The 19,799-nt window shown below is 48.1% G+C and overlaps 1 protein-coding gene across 2 annotated transcripts; it reads left to right on the top strand.

Moving 5' to 3' along the window:
• Positions 1-370: 370 nt before the first annotated feature.
• Positions 371-19,581, top strand: IFNAR1 (interferon alpha and beta receptor subunit 1). 2 transcript variants are annotated; one of them, XM_080918876.1, is made up of 11 exons: positions 371-506; positions 3,974-4,097; positions 6,769-6,953; positions 9,546-9,700; positions 9,788-9,920; positions 10,430-10,544; positions 13,079-13,278; positions 13,492-13,634; positions 14,444-14,591; positions 15,153-15,286; positions 16,895-19,581. In XM_080918876.1, the coding sequence occupies exons 1-11, from the start codon at positions 434-436 to the stop codon at positions 17,129-17,131; spliced, it is 1,647 nt and encodes a 548-aa protein (XP_080775002.1). In that variant the 5' UTR covers positions 371-433; the 3' UTR covers positions 17,132-19,581. The 2 variants fall into 2 exon arrangements, with proteins under 2 accessions (XP_080775002.1, XP_080775001.1); XM_080918875.1 differs by having other exon boundaries at positions 6,766-6,953.
• The last annotated feature ends 218 nt before the right edge of the window (positions 19,582-19,799 follow it).

The raw sequence follows: 19,799 nt of genomic DNA, 5'->3' as shown, positions 1-19,799 counted from the left end.
ACAAGAGTGTCGCCGGCACCTTCCTGGTCGCGGGGTCCTTTGCCTCGAGGGACGCCCACACCAGGATTCAAGCCCGTGGGCTAGCAACCCCCCAGGGAAACGCCGCCGAACCCCCGGGACGAAAACAGGAAGCTGGAGGCGGGGGAGGGACTGCGCATGCGCACTGACTGCCCTAGAAGTCTTAATGTCATTCCTGGGCCTTCTTTCCGGAAAGGGGTGGAGCGTGGCGGGGACCTCGCGGGTGGGGCTCAGACACCCGGCCCGGACTAGACCGAGCCCGGTACTTTCCGAGCAGCCAGCTCGCAGAGAGGGCGGGGCGTTCGCGGAGGAGGCGGGGCGTCACGGAGAGGGCCTAGCTGCCCTGGGGTTACCTCCAGCTCCGCGGTGCTTCTGAGGAGGAGTATGTGAGCAACCAATCTGGCCTCCCGAGGCGATGCTCGCTGTCGTGTGTGCGGCGGCCTTGGTGCTGGCGGCCGGGACGTCTTGGGTGCTGCCTACAGCCGCAGGTGAGCTGAGGGGCCTGGGCGAGGGCCGGGCAGCGGGGAGGGAGAGCTGGGCACGAACGACCGCAGTGCCCGCGCGCTCACCCCGATGCCCGCCCGACGAGAGCCAGCGCGCACTCGGGCCTGAGGACTCTGACCCTGGCCCGAGCCTGGGGCGGCTGGTGGGTGGGAGACCAGACAGCCGCAGAAATGCGCTTCCCAGCCTAGTGCCTTTAGTCCCGGGCTGGCGGAGGAGTGAGTTGAGAGACCCCCTAACGGGTCCCAAGTCGCAGCAGGCTAACAAAACAATAACAAGTAAGCCAGGAAGCCACCGGACTAGTTTGGGGCACCAGGACAATGTCCACTAAGGGTAATAGACAAGAGAGATCTTTTCATAGTGATATGAGGAACCTAAAAAAGACGACCTGGCTTCACTCCTGTTGGAAAGTTCCGATTCCTCAAAGGAATCCTACATGTGGGGGGTAAGCAAGTGATGCCCCAAGTCTCACCCTGAAGATGGCCCATGTCTGGCCAGACATCCACACGATGTACCTGCAGGCAAAATAGTCACGCATATAAAATAAGTCTGAAAAAGAATATGACGAACAGTATACTGTAACTGCTACAAACGCTCTTGGGTCTTTTGGTAATCCTATAAGCTGCCCTTTCTGCACAGAATCTGTAAATTACAACAGCTGGGATAGGGAGCAAGCTAAGAGGGTCAAGATAATACGGTGGATTCCGTTTAGGGAATAAAATCAAAGGCTCTGTTCGGACAACTGGAAATGGGGCTCAGTGGTAGTGTGTACTTAGCACAGGCAACACTAAGAAACTGAAAACTGAGGGTGGGAAGACTTGCTGGATAGCTTCTGGTGGCTAAAAAGAAAGGAAAATCCAGACATCTCGGCTGTCTCCTCACAGTAGCTAACTGTAAGCCTCTGGAATGGAAGCTTGCTAGGTGACCGTAGTCTGATGCAGAAGTCTTCAAAACAAGAAGTAACAGTGGAGCCCCACAGAAAGTTAAAAGACAGTTGTTTTGTTTTGTTTTAATTATAGCGTAGAGCTGGAAAGATGGTCCAACAGAGAGGAGTACTTGCTGCTCTTGTAGAAGGACCTGGGTTGGTTCCCAGCACACACTTGGTGACTTGCAACCTTCCCTAACTCCTGCTCTGTTCCAGAGAATTTGAATACACTCTCCTGACTTCCTTGGCCATGAGGCACATGTGATGGACAGACAAATGTGAAGGGAGAACACTTTTACATACAGTAAATCTTAAAAAATCTTTTTTAAAAAGGTAGCATGTTAGGACTGGAGGTGACACAGAATGGTAGAACACATACAAAATAAAACCAAAATAAAAAGCAAAAACTTCAGCCTAGCAAGTGACTAGCCAACCACTGATGATCTTTTACAGGTACCCATGAGCCAACCATTTTGTGGGGGGGGGAAACCACAAGACAGACAAGACTGAGCTTTTAAAGATTGTGTAATATGATTTGAGATCTGTGTCTCACAAGAAAATAGAGTTTATTCCTGTTGGTGTATTTTGTTATTTTGAGACACAATTGGTCTTCCTGCCTCAGCTTCCCAAGTTCTTGGATCACAGGAATTGAGTACCATGTCCAGTAAAAAAAAAAAAAAAAAAAAAAAAAAAAAAAAAAGAACATGTTTTAGGGCTATAGAGATGGCTCAGAGGTTGAGTGTGCACTGTTCTTGAAGAAGACCTGAGTCCGGGCATCTAGTTTGGATGCCTCACAACCACCTCCAGTCCTAGGAAATTCCAACGTGATATTCTGGCCCAAGAGGGCACCTACAGTCATTGTACACATTACCCACACACACAGACACATAAAGAGTCTGCACTGGCTGGTTTTGTGTCAACTCGACACAAGCTGGAGTTATCACAGAGAAAGGAGCCTCTCTTGAGGAAATGCCTCCATGAGATCCAGCTGTAAGGCATTTTCTCAACTAGTGATCAAGGGGGGAGGGCCCAGCCCATTGTGGGTGGTGCCATCCCTGGGCTGGTAGACCTTTGTTCTATAAGAAAGCAAGCTGAGCAAACCAGGGGAAGCAAGCCGGGAAGCAAGCCAGTAAGTGACATCCCTCCATGGCCTCTGCATCAGCTCCTGCTTCCTGACCTGCTTGAGTTCCAGTTCTGACTTCCTTTGGTGATGAGCAGTGATATGGAAGTGTAAGCTGAATAAACCCTTTCCTCCCCAACTTGCTTCTTGGTCATGATGTTTTGTGCAGGAATAAAAATCCTAAAACACATACCTAAAAAAAAAAAAAAAAAAAAAAAAAAAAAAAAAAAGTGGTTTTAAAACATGCCTTTTATTTTTTGAGTTTGCAGGGTTTTTTGTTTTGTTTTGTTTTTGTTTTTGTTTTGTTTTTATTCTAGAAATATGACGAGAGTGGGCAGCATCTTGCTGAGGAATGTAGAGGAACCAACACTTGCACTGCCTTTGAAATGATTCTGGAATTCTCTAGAGCCTGCCAAAGGCATGCATCTTCAAGGAAAGGCTTAATGAGCAGGCATGGTTGTACCAGTATCAGATAAAAAGGACTTTAAATCAGAGTAGTGACTCTGCTTTGAAGGGAGGTTACATAAATTCTTTAACCATAGACCAGAACATTCCATAAGTACAGGGAGCAGTGAGGGACATTTCCATAAACACATGCTAAAAGAGTGAGGGAGCCATTCTTGGAAGACTGTCTGAAGCAGAGGTCTGCTCTCTACCTACTTGTCCTGGAGGTCTTAGGTCAGACTCAGAAGACCTCTACCTCTGGAGCAGCCTTTGTCCCAAGCCCCCAGTGCCTGAGATGCAGGGGGCCTGAGCTCTCACTCCTTTTTGAGGAAGGAGCTGTCTAAACACGGTGTCCTATCGTGATATGGCTTCTTTGGAAGTATCTGTCACACAATTACAGCTACAAGAGACAAAGCTTTCTATATGTCTTAGTTGTGGTTTTACTGCTGTGAACAGACACCATGACCAAGGCAAGTTTTATAAATGACAACATTTAATTAGGGCTGGCTTACAGGTTCAGAGGTTCAGTCCCTTATCAAGACAAGAGTATGGCAGCATCCAGGCAGGCATGGTACAGGAGGAGCTGAGAGTTCTACATCTTCATCCAAAGGAAGCCAGGAACAGGCTGAGCATCCTCAGACAGCTAGGAGGAGTGTCTCCAAGCCCACCCCCAGAGTGACACACTTTCTGCAACAAGGCCACACCTTCTTATAGTGCCTCTCCCTGAGCCAAGCATATGCAAACCATCACACTATATTAATAAAGGCTCAATACAAACTAGATAACAGCAATTACAGAGGTCTGTGTGCCTCGTGTTTAAATTGTATACCATTTGAATTATTGTGATGAAATCGCTGTCCTTCCTGGGATGGGGATCTTTGTCCACAATACCCAAATAACCAGTGAAATAGGGCAGATTATGTTCAGTATGTAAGTAATCACTTTGTTGCTTGTTGGGTTTACAGGTGGAGAAAATCTGAAACCCCCTGAGGATATAGAAGTCTACATTATAGATGACAACTATACCCTGGAGTGGAGCAGCCACAGAGAGTCGATGGGCAATGTGACCTTTTCAGCAGAGTATAAAACGTAGGTGACTGACGGGCTTGCTGGAGTGATAGGGTCAGTCCCGTGGTTTCACCATCATAACTTCCTTTTAACGTGGGAAGCATTTGGTTTCCATGGTGGGAAATGTTATGTCTACTTCAAATAACATTTATAACTTCATCTCACTGGAGACTGAGCTGAGATGAAGGACTGGTGGGTGACAGAGCAAGTAAAAATGCTTGTCCCAAGCCTGGCAGACTCACTGGGTCTCCGGAGCCCACATGGAAAGAAAGAAGCAACTCCTGCAAGGTTGTCCTCAGACCTCCGCTTGTGCTGTGGGGCGTGTGTCTGGAGGTTTGAGTACACCTTCCTTCCTTCCCTTTGTGGATGTCACATACTCTCTAAATGTATAACAGCACCCCAACTGTTTGGACTGTGTGGAGAGTCCCCAAGTCCGTGCTGGGCCTTGAAACAGTCCCCCAAGCCCTCAGTTAGCCCTGTCATCTCCATCACACACAGTGGCTTCTTTTTCTTTTCTAAATTTCAGGTTTATCTTATGGACTAGAAAGATGGCTCAGCAGTCAAGAGCACTTCTGGAGGTCCTTAGTTTAATTCCTAGTAACCACATGGTAGCTCACAGCCATCTGTAAAGGGATCCAATTCCCTTTTCTGGTGTGCAGATGTACATGCAGACAAAGCACTCATGGACATAAATAAATAAACCTAAAAGAAAAATTTCTAGGTTTATTTTATGTATATGTTTTGTCTATATGTATGAATATGTACCATCTGCATACCTGATGCCTGTGAAGGTCAGAAGAGAGCATCGGATTCCCTGGGACTATAATTAAGGAAGGTTGTAAACCATGTGTGTGCTGGGAACCTAACCCAGGTCTTCTGCAAGAGGAGTAAGTGCCACTAACCACTGAGCCATCCCTCCATCCCTGGTGTTGTCACTTCAGATACCATTCATTCACATCAGTACTGTAGACCCTACATTTCCACAGACTCAGGGTTTTTGTCAGGGCCTCTTTCTCAGTACCAACCTGCTACTTCCCTTCTGCCAGGAGGATAGGCAGAGAGCCTCGGAAGGCAGGCGCACAGGAGGGCCAGCCCTCCATCTCCTGCTGGGTGTTGGGACCCCATCTGCACCCCTCTGTCCCCTCTGTAGGATGGAGTCATTAGGGAAAGGAACTGTGAGCACTTTCCAAGTCAGGACCCCAGAGCTTCACCTGCCAGGCTGCCCACTTGTTACAGAACAGAGACAGTGATCTTACAGCTTCCTGAGCGTGTCTGCTGTGCACACAGACCCGTTAACCTCTAGTGAGTTTTCTGTATGTGCAAGTTTCAGTTTTGATACCACTTGGTTTTTGCTCTAGGTTGCATTATCTTTAACCATCAGCTGGCTTAGGTAGAGTGAGGCTATGAAGGAAACCCTTAAAGTTACCCTGTAATAATGAGACAGGCAGCATCTCAGCACCTGTAACATCAGCTCCAGCTGCTTCCCAGTCTCCTGACCCCACAGGTACCCATGGTAATTGATGTACACACGCCCACATACAGACACACTCACACATCACTGTAAAAGAAACCTTTGAAGAATTAAGAGTCCAGGAAACAGACAGTCCCTGGCTTTGGAAAGGGCAGAGGAAGTCAGCCACAGAGCACTGAGGTCTGTCTTAGGATAAATAGTCTGTTCGTAGGTGGTTCAAAAGGAAGGATCACATCAATTCCCAGTTTTCAAATAAGGAAATTAAAGTCTAGAAATACAGGTCCATTTCTCAGAAGCCACGCAGTTATCATGGATCAAGCCAACTGAATCTGTTTCTGCCTCATAGATCATTTATTCTTGTTTCCTTGAAATGCTAATGAACCACTCATAAGATTGAAGCAAAAACTATTAAAATCTAACTAAATAAATGGCTGGGGCAGAGGGAGGTGCATGCCTATAATTCCAGCACTCAGGAGGCAGTGGCAAATCGGTCTTTGAGTTCAAGACCAGCCTGGTGAACAGAGTGATTTCCAGGATAGCCGGGGCTACACAGGAAAACCTGTCTCAAAAAAGAAAAGTAAATGTCCAATGATTCCAAGTAGTAACTTGGCATATATATATATAAAATCAGAGGGTATATAGGGAAATGTTAACATGACATTATCTCAGAATTCTTTTCAGTATAATTTTCATTTCATTGTACCCAGATGTTTTTCTTCTGTAGTTATGAAGCTGCTACAGGCTGCCTCTGTATGTGGGCATCCTTTGGTGGAGGCCATAGGGTAGCACCTGCAGGTCTAAGGTGCGACTTTCCAGACCTCACCAGCTAGATTCCTGGTGCCCTTCAATAAGTGGCTCAGTGATGCAACTTGACATTGGCCTTGGGAAGCACATACCTTTGAAGACACTTGCTTTAGAGATGCCTCTAACACAGCAGCAGCCTCTGCAGTGCTCCCCAGGACAAACCTCCTAATGGCCTTGGCCCTGGACACTCACTGGGCACAGTCCATGCAGTAAATTGGCTGCTCATTGCTGCCAGCCATTTAGTTGCAGCCATTGTGAATTCAGTGGGATTTTGACCTTTCACTTGGGTTTGCTCGATTGACACACAGTGACACTCACCATAGGAAATAAATTCTTAAGCTAACAAGATGGTGAATAGAAAATACATTTAAAATTTTTGTATATACATTTGCTCATTCAGATTTTTTTTACTAGTAGCAAAAGAGAAGAGAGAGCAACCTGGTCACAAGTGCCTGAATGTCAACATATTCCAAGGACCAAATGTGAGTTCTCTTTACTGAACATAGATGTTTATATGGAAACACAGTTTCGTGTAAGAGCAGAAGAAGGGAACAACACTTCTCCGTGGAATAAATCTGATTCGTTCATTCCAGTCAGCAAAGGTAAGCTCTCCCAGTGTGGCCACCAAGAGCCTTTTAGCCAGTCCATAAAACCAGGGCTCTTTTTCCTAGTATTGCAGAGATGTTATTGGCATGCACATTTGGATTATCTCTTGTAGACACATGGACATGTATGACTTACTGCAGAGGTTGATTAGTCCATGTTAATAAGATTTTTTTTTAATGTAGAGCAATTTTACACCTGTAAGTTTCTGGATTTTTGCTTATTGGTTTTGATTTTCTTTCTCATTTTTTTAAAAAGTACTTGTGCCAGGCTGTGGTGGTATAAACCTTTAACCCGGGCCGTGGGGAAACAGTAAGATGGATCTCTGAGCTCCAGGACGGCAGGAGCTACATAGAAACACCCTGTCTCAAAAACAGACAGACATTATTTTAACAATGTGCCCTCTGTACTCATTTTAATGGTCAATATGCTAAAAGTCAAGAGATAGAACATGTAATCAGGAGCTCCTTGGCAGCCCCGTAATCTGTTTTAAGCTTTATCTGTATGTATGTATATGGGAGATGTCTGTGAGAGTGTGTGCTACATGTCTGCAGGGCTGGGAGAGGCCAGAAGCAGGTGTAAAGCTAGCTCTCTGGAAGTGAAGCCTCACGTAGGAACTAGGGAATGGATGCAGCTCCTCTGGAGGAGCAGCAGAGGTCTCAACTGCTGCGTGTCTCTCTAGCCCTTGTCATTTCTGTAAAGGGACTGAGACACTAAAAGGTCAAGAAACGCTGCCCTGTCCTAGCTTACAGTGCAGTGGCCTGCATCCACTTTGTCACTCCCATTAGCTTCTCATTGCTGTCAGCAGCCACACCTCCTAACAGGTCTGTGCCTAGGCTTCAGGCTTGGTCCTCTGAGCACACCTTGGACATGGCTCCTTTCCCTTGAAGCGCTTCCTTTCCTGGCTCCCCGAGTCCTGCTCTCTCCTTAGTCTCCTAATTGCTCCCAGTGTTTTCTTCCTTTTTTTTTCTTTCATTCTCTTTTCCAGGTGATTAAGGATGAGCTGAAAAGGGGTGGCCATGAAACTGTTTTTGACTCCCAGAATTACATCTTCTGTCCCTGTCCTCTGAACATGAGACTGGTATCACTGTCTTCATTCACTGTCTACCTAATGCTAAGCCATCCCATAATAAAAGTGGTCGAACGAGGCACTCAGTCTCTACCTCACGCCCTTCCTACAGCCCTGTCCTGTCTTTGGGAATGACATCAGCTAGTTATTTGCTCAGGCTTGGACCCTGGATTCATCTTTGGCCTTTTTCTACATTGTGTACCTGTAATGATCTGGATTAGAATGGGCTCGTATATTTGAATACTTGGTGGAACTATTTGGGAAGGATGGGGAGGTGTAGCCTTGTTAGAAGTGTGTCACTGGAATCAGCTCTGATGTTTCAAAAGCCATGCCACTCCCAGTCTGTGCTCTTGGTCCCTGTCTCTCAGTCATTCACTCTGCCTCCTGCTTATGGGTCAGATGTAAACACTCATAAACTGCTCTCCCACCATGTCCGCCTGCCCGCCTGCCTCCCTGCTCTCCCACCATGTCCGCCTGCCCGCCTGCCTCCCTGCTCTCCCACCATGTCCGCCTGCCCGCCTGCCTCCCTGCTCTCCCACCATGTCCGCCTGCCCGCCTGCCTCCCTGCTCTCCCACCATGTCCGCCCGCCTGCCTGCCTCCCTGCTCTCCCACCATGTCCGCCTGCCTCCCTGCTCTCCCACCATGTCTGCCTGCCTGCCTGCCTCCCTGCTCTCCCACCATGTCCGCCCGCCTGCCTCCCTGCTCTCCCACCATGTCCGCCCGCCTGCCTGCCTCCCTGCTCTCCCACCATGTCTGCCTGCCTGCCTGCCTCCCTGCTCTCCCACCATGTCCGCCTGCCTGCCTCCCTGCTCTCCCACCATGTCCGCCTGCCTGCCTGCCTCCCTGCTCTCCCACCATGTCCGCCTGCCTGCCTGCCTCCCTGCTCCCCTCTGTGATGGTCACAGACAGATTCTACCACCATGAGCCCCAATTTTTTTTTCTTTTTTTAAGTTGTTCTGGTCATGGGGCTTTGACACAGCAATTGAAAAGTAACTCAGACAATGACTTAACACATGCCCAACCATCACGTGAGGAGAGCAGAGATGGCACCTTTTACCTTTTCACCAAGGCACTTCTCTTTCCTGAGTCCTGCTGACCTCCCCACTTCCTTATCCCTTGGCCAGGCTGATCATCCTAAATCTGAATGGGATTTTGGTTCTTTGCCAACCTCGGCACCTCTCACACACCCTATACCCTTGGTTGTCCTATTTTAAGAGACTTCACATGCTATCCACAGGACCTGGGCTGCTTTTCCACCATTCGTGAGTTTGCCTCTGCTGGGAGGTTTCAGAACAGCTCTCCCGGTGACTTATCAGAAACAGCATTTGCTTCCATCCCCACCCGCTCCCTATTTTTCTTTAGTGCATAGATGCATGCCTCTGGAGGTTGCTCTTCTATGTCTTCCCAAGTGTAAAACATGTGGGACTTTCTCTGTGGTACTACACCAGGGAGACATTGATTATTATTAACATTTTGGAACGGTACTCCTGAAGTTATGTAATTGTTCTTTGATGTCAACAGCTCACATCAGCCCCCCAGGGGTCCGTTTAGAAGCTGAAGATAAGGCCATACTAGTGTACATCTCCCCTCCCGGACAAGATGGGAATATGTGGGCACTGGAGAAATCTTACTTCAGTTACATGATACGAATCTGGCAGAAGTCTTCAGGTGACAAGGTAAGTTTCTGTTTTTACCTGTTTGATGTGAGAGAAAAGGAGGTGACTGAATCCTAAAATTCGACTGTATTTTCATATTTTTTATAGAAAAGTATTAAATGTACGTATTATCCAGAAAAGATATTAGAACTCTTGCCAGAGACGACTTACTGTTTAGAAGTTGAAGCGGTGCTTGGGAAACGCAGTAACTGCAGTGCGGTGCAGTGTGTCAACACCACAGGTGAGGGAGATGACTGAGCGTGCGCAGCGCTTTCACTGGGGCTTTTCTCCTCTTCATTCCTGAGCCATTTTATATGATGAGGCTGGGGTGGGGATGTGGTGGACACTTGTCTAGCATGCAAAGGTTCCGTCCACAGTACCACACATGGGAGGGAGGGAGGGGTGTGGGAAGGAAGGTAAACAGCAGTTACAGAAACCAAAAGTCATTTTCTTGGCAATTTTTGTCTCAGTACTATGAAAATTAATTCTACTCGAAAGTTAATTTTTACCTGTAATAGCTAGTGTAGTTGTCAGCAGAAGGGCCGACATCTACCCGTGCACGTGAATGGTCACAAGGGAAACAGCCTGAATGAAGCATTGTTAGCCTGCCCAGTGGTTACAGTCAGGGTGGGAGCTGGGGCTGTTCATGGTTTCAGTTATAAATGTGGTACGTTGTGGCTCTTAAAGTCAAATTAGATCAATGTGGTTCGGTATCCCTGGCTGAAAATGTATGGATTCTTTGGCTTCTAGTGGCAAATAAAATGCCTGTGCCTGAAAGGCTAGAAGTGGATGGCCAAGGCGAGAACTATGTTCTGAAATGGGACTACACATCTCCAAACGTGAGCTTCAGAGCACAGTGGCTCCCGTGAGTTCCTGTCTTACATGTTCCTTTACCCTCTACTTCTGTGTGCAAATTTTTGCACAGACTGAGAGGTGGGCCTGGTGAATTGGGAATCGGGGACTTTCATTGTAGGTTCCCTGCTCCAGGGAGTGAGATGGGACAAACGGAGCAGAGAACACCTGGTGGCCACCACTGGCTTCTGTGCATTCCCACACATACACTGGGGTATACATCACATGTAGCTGGATATGCACGTGGGTGAGCATGTGCGCACGTGTGCATACACACACACACACACACACACACACACACACACACACACACACACTAGCTCAGGTGCAAAGAAATGTGTAACAGAGGAGGGTAGTTTTATACAAACATGCCTGTCTCCTGCGTGGTCCTGAGGTTGTGGACAGAGCCATGTCTTAAAGCTGTAGAGCTGAGGCAGCATCTCAGGCCATTAGATGAGACTGTTACTCCTGCCACAGTCATCACTTACTAGACTATGTCTCCCCGTGTAACTTCTTTAACCCTTTATTCTAATCTACGTTCTTCCATGTCCTGGTACCTGTTTCTTTCTCAGAGCTTGGCTGGAGAATTTCCCAGGGTTCCTCTCTTCCCAGAAGACCCACCTACCTTCTGCTTTGCTGTAGGCTCTTGAGCTCTTTATTAAACCAATTAGAAGGTGTTGGGGAAGATGTTAACAAAACACTGAGACAGATGATGCTTCATAAAAATAGCAGTACCAAAGTCTCAAATCTCTATACTCAGGTCTCTGGAGAAGTCGGCATTTGAATACTAGAAAGACAGCCTTTCCCCAGTGCACAGTAGGTCACCTCAACACATGACCTGTACACCTGTGTCAAGGGTGCATCTCAGAGGTCATGTCTGCTACAAAGATGTTAAATTCCATTCGTTCAGAATGGCAGATTGGACCCTTAGCTACATCTTCAAACAACCGCTCCCCCTTTGCCAGATGATGTACCCTGAAGGCAGCCACTGTCTCTTTAGGTCTTGTCCATACTCTCTGAAGGGGATCCTAGGAAGTGTGCCCCAGAGGAGGGAGGAGCCTGGGCATGTCCTAGAATATTGCCTGCCATGGTAGGAGGTTGACCTTCTAGAACAGGGTATTTGGACAAAGAGAGGCTATTTAAGAACAAAACTAAAAGAGAACCATTGGGAATTTTGTGCCGGGAGGCCAGGTGGCATGGAGTTGTTTGGGAAAACTAGATATGGCCAGTCTCCATGAGGGCCTGTGCCCAGGGAGTGTACACCTGCTCTGAGCTGTGGTCTCTGACCAGTTCCTTTTCCTCACTAGCCTAGGGAGGGGCTTACCCCTGGTGGGATGTTCTCTGTAACTGATGGCACAGATCTGTGTTATGGGGCTCTTACAGGGCTGTGTCAGCACAGCAACTGTCTTTCCAGAAGGGAAAGCCCCATAGTAGTGCTAGCCAACATTTGTGACAGAAATGTCCCTTTTGTGGCCACTTTGAAGCTAGCAGCTTAAAGTCTTTGGATGCAGACGTGGGGTGAAAGCCTGCGTGTTGTGCAGTTAGGTAGTGGATTGTAGCATGGGATAGCTGAGGGAGCTTCAGGAACAAGTGGGGTGGAGCTGGGATTTCTTGGCTATGGTTACTCTTGCTGTGATAAATCTCTGTGACCAAAACCAATTTGGGGAGAAAAGGATTTATTTCACTTACACTTGCATATTGTAATCCATCACTGAGGGAAGTTAGGACAAAAACTCAAATCAAGTAGGGCGGGAACCTAGAGACTGGAGCCGATGCAGAAACTGTGGAGGGTGCTGCTTACTGGCTTGCTCCTGAGGACTTGCTCAGCCTGCTTTGTTAAACAGCCCGAGACCACCAGCCCAGGTGTCTCCACACCCACAGTGGACTGGGCCCTCTCCAATAGATCAGTAATTAACAAATACCCTAAAGGCTTGTCTACTTAGAGCCTGGACGATCTGGAGGCATTTTCTCAAATGAGGCTTCCTACTCTCAGATAGCTGTAGCTTGTATCAAGTTCACATAGAACCAGCTAGGGCACAGGACAAAGTGAGTTTTGAATATTTTTAGTAAGTTTTTATTTCTGAATTTGTATATCAGCCTTGTAATAATAACCTGCTTAAAAAATATGTTCTGCTTTGAAGAGATGAGTCAGCAGCAGAAGCACTTACCAGAGTTAGGATCCCTAGAGCCCAGGTAAAACCTGCAGTGGCAGCACCCATGGTCACAGTACACAGAGTCACACAGGGAGTTACAGAGCGAGCTGACTAGCTGGATACTCAAATCAGCAAGAAGCAGGTTGGGTAAGATTGGGCACGTCAGTAAAGTGGACAGCAGTCAAGGAAGACCTGTCTTCTATTTCAGGGCAGCCATGGCTTCCCTTTGTTGGGGATCTGTGTCTCCTCCATTGCAGCAGGAGTTCCCTAAGTGTGGGAACTGCCCCGGGGCCACTGTGTTTGCTCCACTGTCTGTCTGATGTTTGATAAACCTCAGAACATATTGACTGAAAGGATGATTGGATTGATTTTGTTTTTGTTTTTGTTTTCAAAGTGGCTATTTAAAAAGTACTTCTGGAAGCCATTCAGACAAATGGAAATCAGTACCTACCTGTACAAATGTCTGGACTACACACTGTGTCTCTCCTCGAAATACTTTCTACACAGGGACTTTCTTTCTCCGTGTACAAGCATCAGATGGAAATAACACGTCCTTTTGGTCTGAAGAGAAATTTATTGATTCCCAAAAATACAGTAAGCCAACATTTCTTTGAGACAGTCTGACACTGTAGCCCAGGCTAGCTCCAAACTTATGGCAGTCCTCCTGCCTGAGCTCCTGAGAGCTGAGTGGTGGTGTGGTCTGTGCCTGGTTTATACCAACATTTGCCTAAAACTAACTTCCTCATGTAGTGGAATTCTGCGGGATTGTTTGATGTCTTAGTGCAGTTTGTTTGCACTCTTCCCCAGCTCTCCTTCCTGCTCCAGTCATTGCTGTCACCCCCCGGAGGGACACCCTGCTTGTCGATGTCAGCTGTCAGCAGAGTTTGGTCAGCAAATGTGATGGACTCGTTTACGAAATCATCTTTTGGGAAAACACTTCCAATGCTGAGGTAAAGCTACACAGTAACTTTGTGACTTAGCCTCGTTAAGGTGGTAAAGGGGAAAGAAAGTAGGAGACGGAGGGCGAGAACAGCAGTCACAGCGTTAAGGTTTGGGGAGGACTTTCAAACACGATGGTGGTCTGTCTGCAGTAGAGTGAGTGTCAGCCTTTACCATGGTCTCCATGACAGTACAGGTCACCTGCGTCTACGCCTGATTGTGCTGTGTATGAGTGTGCAGGAGTGTGTGTGTGTACAGGAGTGTGAGTGTACAGGAGTGTGTGTGTGTACAGGAGTGTGAGTGTACAGGAGTGTGTGAGTGTACAGGAGTGTGTGTGTGTACAGGAGTATGTGTGTGTGTGTGTGTGTACAGAAGTGTGAGTGTACAGGAGTGTGTGTGTGTGTGTGTGTGTGTGTGTGTACAGGAGTGAGTGTACAGGAGTGTGTGTGTGTACAGGAGTATGAGTGTACAGGAGAGTGTGAGTGTACAGGAGTGTGAGTGTATAGGAGAGAGAGAGAGAGAGTGTGTGTGTGTGTGTGTGTGTGTGTGTACAGGAGTGTGTGAGTGTACAAGAGTGGGGGGTATATGTGTGAGTGTGTATGTTGACAATTGCTTATGTATTGTGTGTGCATCACAGGGCACAATGGAGGCCAGATGACAAGCTGTGGGAGTGAGTCGCCTTCTGCCTTCTGACTCCCCGGGATTGCATTTAGGTTGCACGGCTTTGCAGCAAACCTCTTTACCCACCAGGCCATCTCGCCTTTGAAGTATATCTTGAGTCTATTTCTACTGAGTTTACCACTGTTTTTGTTGTTTGTAGAGGAGAATGGTGAAAGAACACCCGAAGTTCAACATTGTGAGCCTTCAGCCGCTGACTGTGTACTGTGTCCAGGCCAGAGTGCTCTGCAGGGCCATGTGGAATCAGACCAGCAAATTTAGTAATAAGCTGTGTAAGAAAACACATCCAGGTGAGAATCTTCTAGTTGTTTTTAATGCAGCTAGAGGAGATTAAAATACTGCATTGGGATTTGTGAAAAATTTCTTCTTTGCTTCATATAGTAGAAAGTGTCCTTTCTGAACCACAGGAAATGAAAAGTGAACAGAGCCAAGGCCTGCGGGGTCAGGGAACACACATCTGCTCGGTGTGGTTCACGTTGACCATTGCCTAGTTTTTCACCCAATGTTACGTAACTTACTGCTTTTACTTAATGCTCGTGGGCAAACAGACCACCCATTCGTCATGCCTTTAATGACCTTGTGGAGGGAAGGTTTTGATGTGCCTGCTGCAGTCTCGTTAGGATTTTAGTTCCCGGAAGCAATAGGAAGAAGCTTAGACGCTGACTGTTTGCCAGTTCCGCGAAGTGCGGGCCTCTGCGTTGTGATAGTTCTTGTCTCAATCTCCAGCTGTCACTGTCACCGTCCACCACAGTACCCCAAGTGCCCAAAAATGGTTCTCAGGACACTGCATTACCTCTTGTATGCCTGCTCTCATAAGAAGTGTGCTGATACCCATGTTGTTTGTGTTTTAGGAAATTCCTCCATGACCTGGCTTATAACTGGATTTTGTGCTGTGTTCTTCTCTGTCCTGGCCCTCTGTGCCGGGAGGAGCCTCCAGAAGTACCTGTTCTTCCCGCCTCTCAAGCCTCCCCCCAGTATTGATGAGGTACACGCCTCTTCCTGTCACCCACTAGCAAATGGGGAGCAAACGTTTGCATTCCACAAATGATATCTGCTTTCTTGACATCCAGAAAGTAACCAGACTTATGTGGTTGTTAAGTCTGGTGTGGCAGTGCGTGCCTGTTAAACTCAGGAAGCTAAGGCAGGAGACTTGCAGTGAGTTTGAGGCCAGTAAGAGCTGAGTAGTCAGATTTTATAAATTAAAAAAAAAAAAAAAAAGGTTTAGGCTGGCAGGGCTACAGCGAGGCCCTGTATCTAACTAGGGATGGTGGTGAATTCTGGGTCAGAAGACTGCTCAATGAGATCCTGCCTCAAGAAACACGTGAGAGAATGTGGAACAGTGACTCAGGGTAGAACAGCTCTGTGTCAGAACGGCCCACAGCAGCTGTAGACCAGCCCCCCCCCCCCCCGTGTGTAAACTGAGGAAGCAACAGAAGCAAAGGTGGACAGCAGGTCACACAGGTCACTCTGGCACTTAGGACATCCCCAGGAAGTAAGCAAGGAAACCCTGCCCAAGCAGTCCCCCTGTGGTGCAAGTGCCTTGCCTGGGACAGATATTGTCTCCGTGAGTACAACTTCTGGCTTCCTGCTCCCACACACAGGCCCTGGGGTTAGTCACCAGGGACCTCAGTGTCTTCTTGCTCTTCTATGTCCTTGTCACAGGACTAGAAGGCCAGCTTGCTCCAAGACAGTCTTGGAGGACACCTGAGATGTGTTTGCATCTGAGACAAGGGGCCACCTCATTCCCATAGTCTGCTCTCGGCAGCACATGTCCGTTTGCTAGTGAAAAGTATATTACAGTCTGAATAATGTCTTGTTCCTTCCTGTCCTGGCACTTGTCTTGCCATGTCGCATCTGTGTGGTTTTTCATACCACATCAGAAACCCTGTTACCCATCTGTCTTCACCTGGTGCCCTAGATGAAGTCACCATGAGTTCCTTCCGTGGTGCATGCATGTTTTGCTCAGGACTCCTGTGTCGTCAGCACCTGAAATGCTGACACTGGGTGGCGAAGGTCTAACCCTAGAACCTGGTAGCCAGGACATAACCTGTCCACCCAGGGCAGGGCAGGGCAGGCTGCTCTCGAGCAGCAGTGATGTCAAGAGGTCAGGCTTTGACAGAGGCTCAGGTGAGGAGAGGACAACCTTGCTGTTGTGTGACACTGGGCAAGCTCTCTAAAAGAAGCGAGCCCAGAGCTCCGCAAATGCTTACCGCCTGCTGCAGTGTTAAATTCCCCTTTGTGCCGTGGTAGCTCCAGACACAACACGGATATGGCCAGCCCCTTCCCACCTAGGCAGCTTCACCCCTCACTTGTGCTTTTGAGCGCCAGAGAACTGGACTGTCACCTCAAACTGTCTGTGAACCTGGTACCCCATCCCAGCCTTGACAGCACAGTGTCTGTGTAAGCGTTCTTCAGAGTTACCCAAAAAGGGCCTTCAGCCTGGTGGCCTCACTGTACCCTCTGAGCCTTCAGTACGGCCTGTGCAGCTCAGTGTTGTAATGCACACACCAAAGACTGGACACAAAGCAAAGAGGCCAGAGCTAGGAAGTCAGGTTTGAGTTTAAACCCGTCTTCCTTCCCTCTCTACCATTAGTTTCTCTCTGAGCCGCTGTCAAAAAACCTTCTCCTTCTGACTGCTGAGGAGCACATCGAGAGATGCTTCATCATTGAACACGGGGACGTGATTGCCGTAGAAGAAAATCCCGCACCTGAGGACGACCTGAGGAAATACAGTTCCCAGACCAGCCAGGACTCAGGAAACTATTCCATTGAAGAGGAGGAGAGTGTGGGGACTGAGAGCGGCCAGGACGCACTCTCTACAGCTCCCTGAGGGAGCCCATGGAGCATGCCTTGCCCTCCTGGGAAAAGAAAAGCATCCTCAGACCCCAGTCCTGAGGACACAGCCAGCTCTCCACTGCTGACACAGGATTGCCACCGTCTGCTAGCAGCCTGACCCCCAGGGTGCTGCTGGGTGCCACAGACGAGCTCACCGCTGCACAGGCGTCTGGTGCTTCTGTCTAGGCGTCCGTCCTCTAGGGGACATTGATCCTGCCACAGCCCCTTGGTATTTCAAAGGTGTTGTTGTCCACAGTGGTGCTTCCTAATCAGAACCCACCACAGCAGTGGCTTCCAACCAGAGGTCACTGAAACTGCGGAGAAAGGGGGCCCAGCCTAGAGGAGCCGCCATGCTGCTCTAATCTCAGCATGGCCTGGGTGTGCATGTTGCACTCTAGTGCTTAGGGAACTAGAAAATGCCAGAGACAAAACACAGATGTGAAGTCATTCGGCAAGAGAGAAGCTAGTGAATCTGAAAAAGAGGAGCATGTACAGTCGGTGTTTGTATGAGCGCCCTGTTGGTCTCTGTGGCTTCTCTGTGTCACTTTATAGCCAGACCGGCCCTCTGTCCTCCGGCCAGCAGTATTCAGGCCCCTTCTTGGCTCCATGCGTATGCTTTGTGGGCAGGACACCTACCAGTCCTAGTAGCTGCAGGACAGACTCCCGGTTGCAGAAGGGAGGAGATGGAAGTGACCGGTCGCAGTTGTGGCCTCTGCTGTCTGATGATTCTCCCCTCTGCCCATCCCGTGCTCACCATGGGAAAGCTCCTGCCAGGACAGCCTGCAAAGACGCAGGCCTCTTAGGATGTGGGGAAGGGAAGGCCCGGATGCTAGCATTTGGAGTTGTTTCATCCTCACAAGTGTGAACACAGGTCTTTGGGGTGAGGCCCAAAACAAATGTCGGTGGCAGTGGTAGGTGAGGAGGCCTTCACCTGAGCCTGGCCTTCTAGGCGAGCAAAGGCAGTTCCACCTGCGTGCTTCATGACAGCCTGCATGAAGCTTCCCACAGCACACCGCCTGCTTATGGTGTGACAGGCTTTTCCTGAACAGACACGTGTCCTTAGGGAATACTGTGCACGCAGCCTGAAGAGCTGGCTCGGTGGCTAAGAGCACCTTTTGCTCACATATAGGATCTGAGTTCAGTCCCCGGCACCCACATGGTACTTTACAACTGGCTGTCACATTAGCTCCAGAGGATACAGTGCTGGCTTCTGCTTGTCTCAGACACTGGGGTGCACAAGGTGCACACACATGTAAGCAAGACACTTGGTCACAGAGAAGAGGCAGAACCTTTAAAGAAACACCATGTACTTGAGGGCCCCAACCGCCTGATCCTTGTTTATTGGTAGTTCTTGGAGAAGTTGAGTGCCATCTGAGATCCGTGTAAAAGACTCACAATGGTGCAGTGCTTTCACATACACATATAAACAGTAAGGGGCCCGTGAATACACCTACACGGGAGCTGGCTGCACTCTGCTGGAATTGCCACAAGGTGCCCATTACAGTAAAGCCTACAGAATCATTTAAAGCCAAGCAGAAATATATAACCTATGAAAGTTTTCATTTAAAACTAGGTCAGGCTTGTTAATTTCCAAGCTGCCTAGGAATGGAGCCAACCTGAGCAACATAGCAAGAGCCCATCGTCTAAGTGTGTGCAGGTATAGATGTGACTGTGTGTGTGTGTGTGTGTGTGTGTGTACACTGTATATAATAAAGAGCCCTACAGGCTATGATGCATATAGATGTGACTGTGTGTGTGTGTGTGTGTGTACACTGTATATAATAAAGAGCCCTACAGGCTATGATGCGTATAGATGTGATTGTGTGTGTGTGTGTGTGTGTGTGTGTGTGTGTGTGTACACTGTATATAATAAAGAGCCCTACAGGCTATGATGCGTATAGATGTGATTGTGTGTGTGTGTGTGTGTGTATACACACTGTATATAATAAAGAGCCCTACAGGCTATGATGCTTCAGACAGCCTCCTACCTGTCTTGGGACCTGGGGAGATGTATTAGAGCAGCCTTGTGTCCCTGTGACTGCAGCACTCACACAGTGCCCAGCATCTACCACATGAAAGCTGACGTTGAAGCAGATAACTGTTCTAGTTGTCTGTGGGGTGAAATAACCATGTTTCTGTGTCTGTTCACCACACAGCATCTGGATCCTTTTGTATTTTTGCCTGGAGCCCCACTGTTGTAAACAACAAACATAACAAACACCAAAACCAAGACTAGATCTCAGATGCTGCTGCTTTAAGCTGAAACCCGTGGGCCAGAAGTGTTTGCTGACAGTAGGACTGTTGCACTCTGGCTGTCCGCATCCACCCTTCCAAGTATTTCTGCCTCTCATTTCTCCGGCTCTGAGACCCTTCTGCTCTTAACTCGGGAGACTCAGAAGGTGAACACAGTCTGTTTTTCAGTTTCCTTACAGAGAAATAATAAATTTGTATTTATTCCCAAGTAGTAAGTACCCTGTTGATTAATGATAGTGACAAATTTCAGTTGCATCCAAAGTTTTTTTTTTTTTTTTTTTAATGCCCCTGCCTCAGCTCCAAGTGCTCAGATCACTGGCTGTGGCCTGACTCTTCCAAGATGAAGAACAGCCTTCATCTTGAGTGGTATGAAGAAATAGTAGCTGTCCTGCATGTCAGATGTCTACATT

Source organism: Micromys minutus (assembly GCF_963924665.1).
Source record: "Micromys minutus genome assembly, chromosome: 7".
Classification (NCBI taxonomy): Eukaryota; Metazoa; Chordata; class Mammalia; order Rodentia; family Muridae; genus Micromys; species Micromys minutus.
This window is presented reverse-complemented; position numbering and strand designations above follow the sequence as displayed.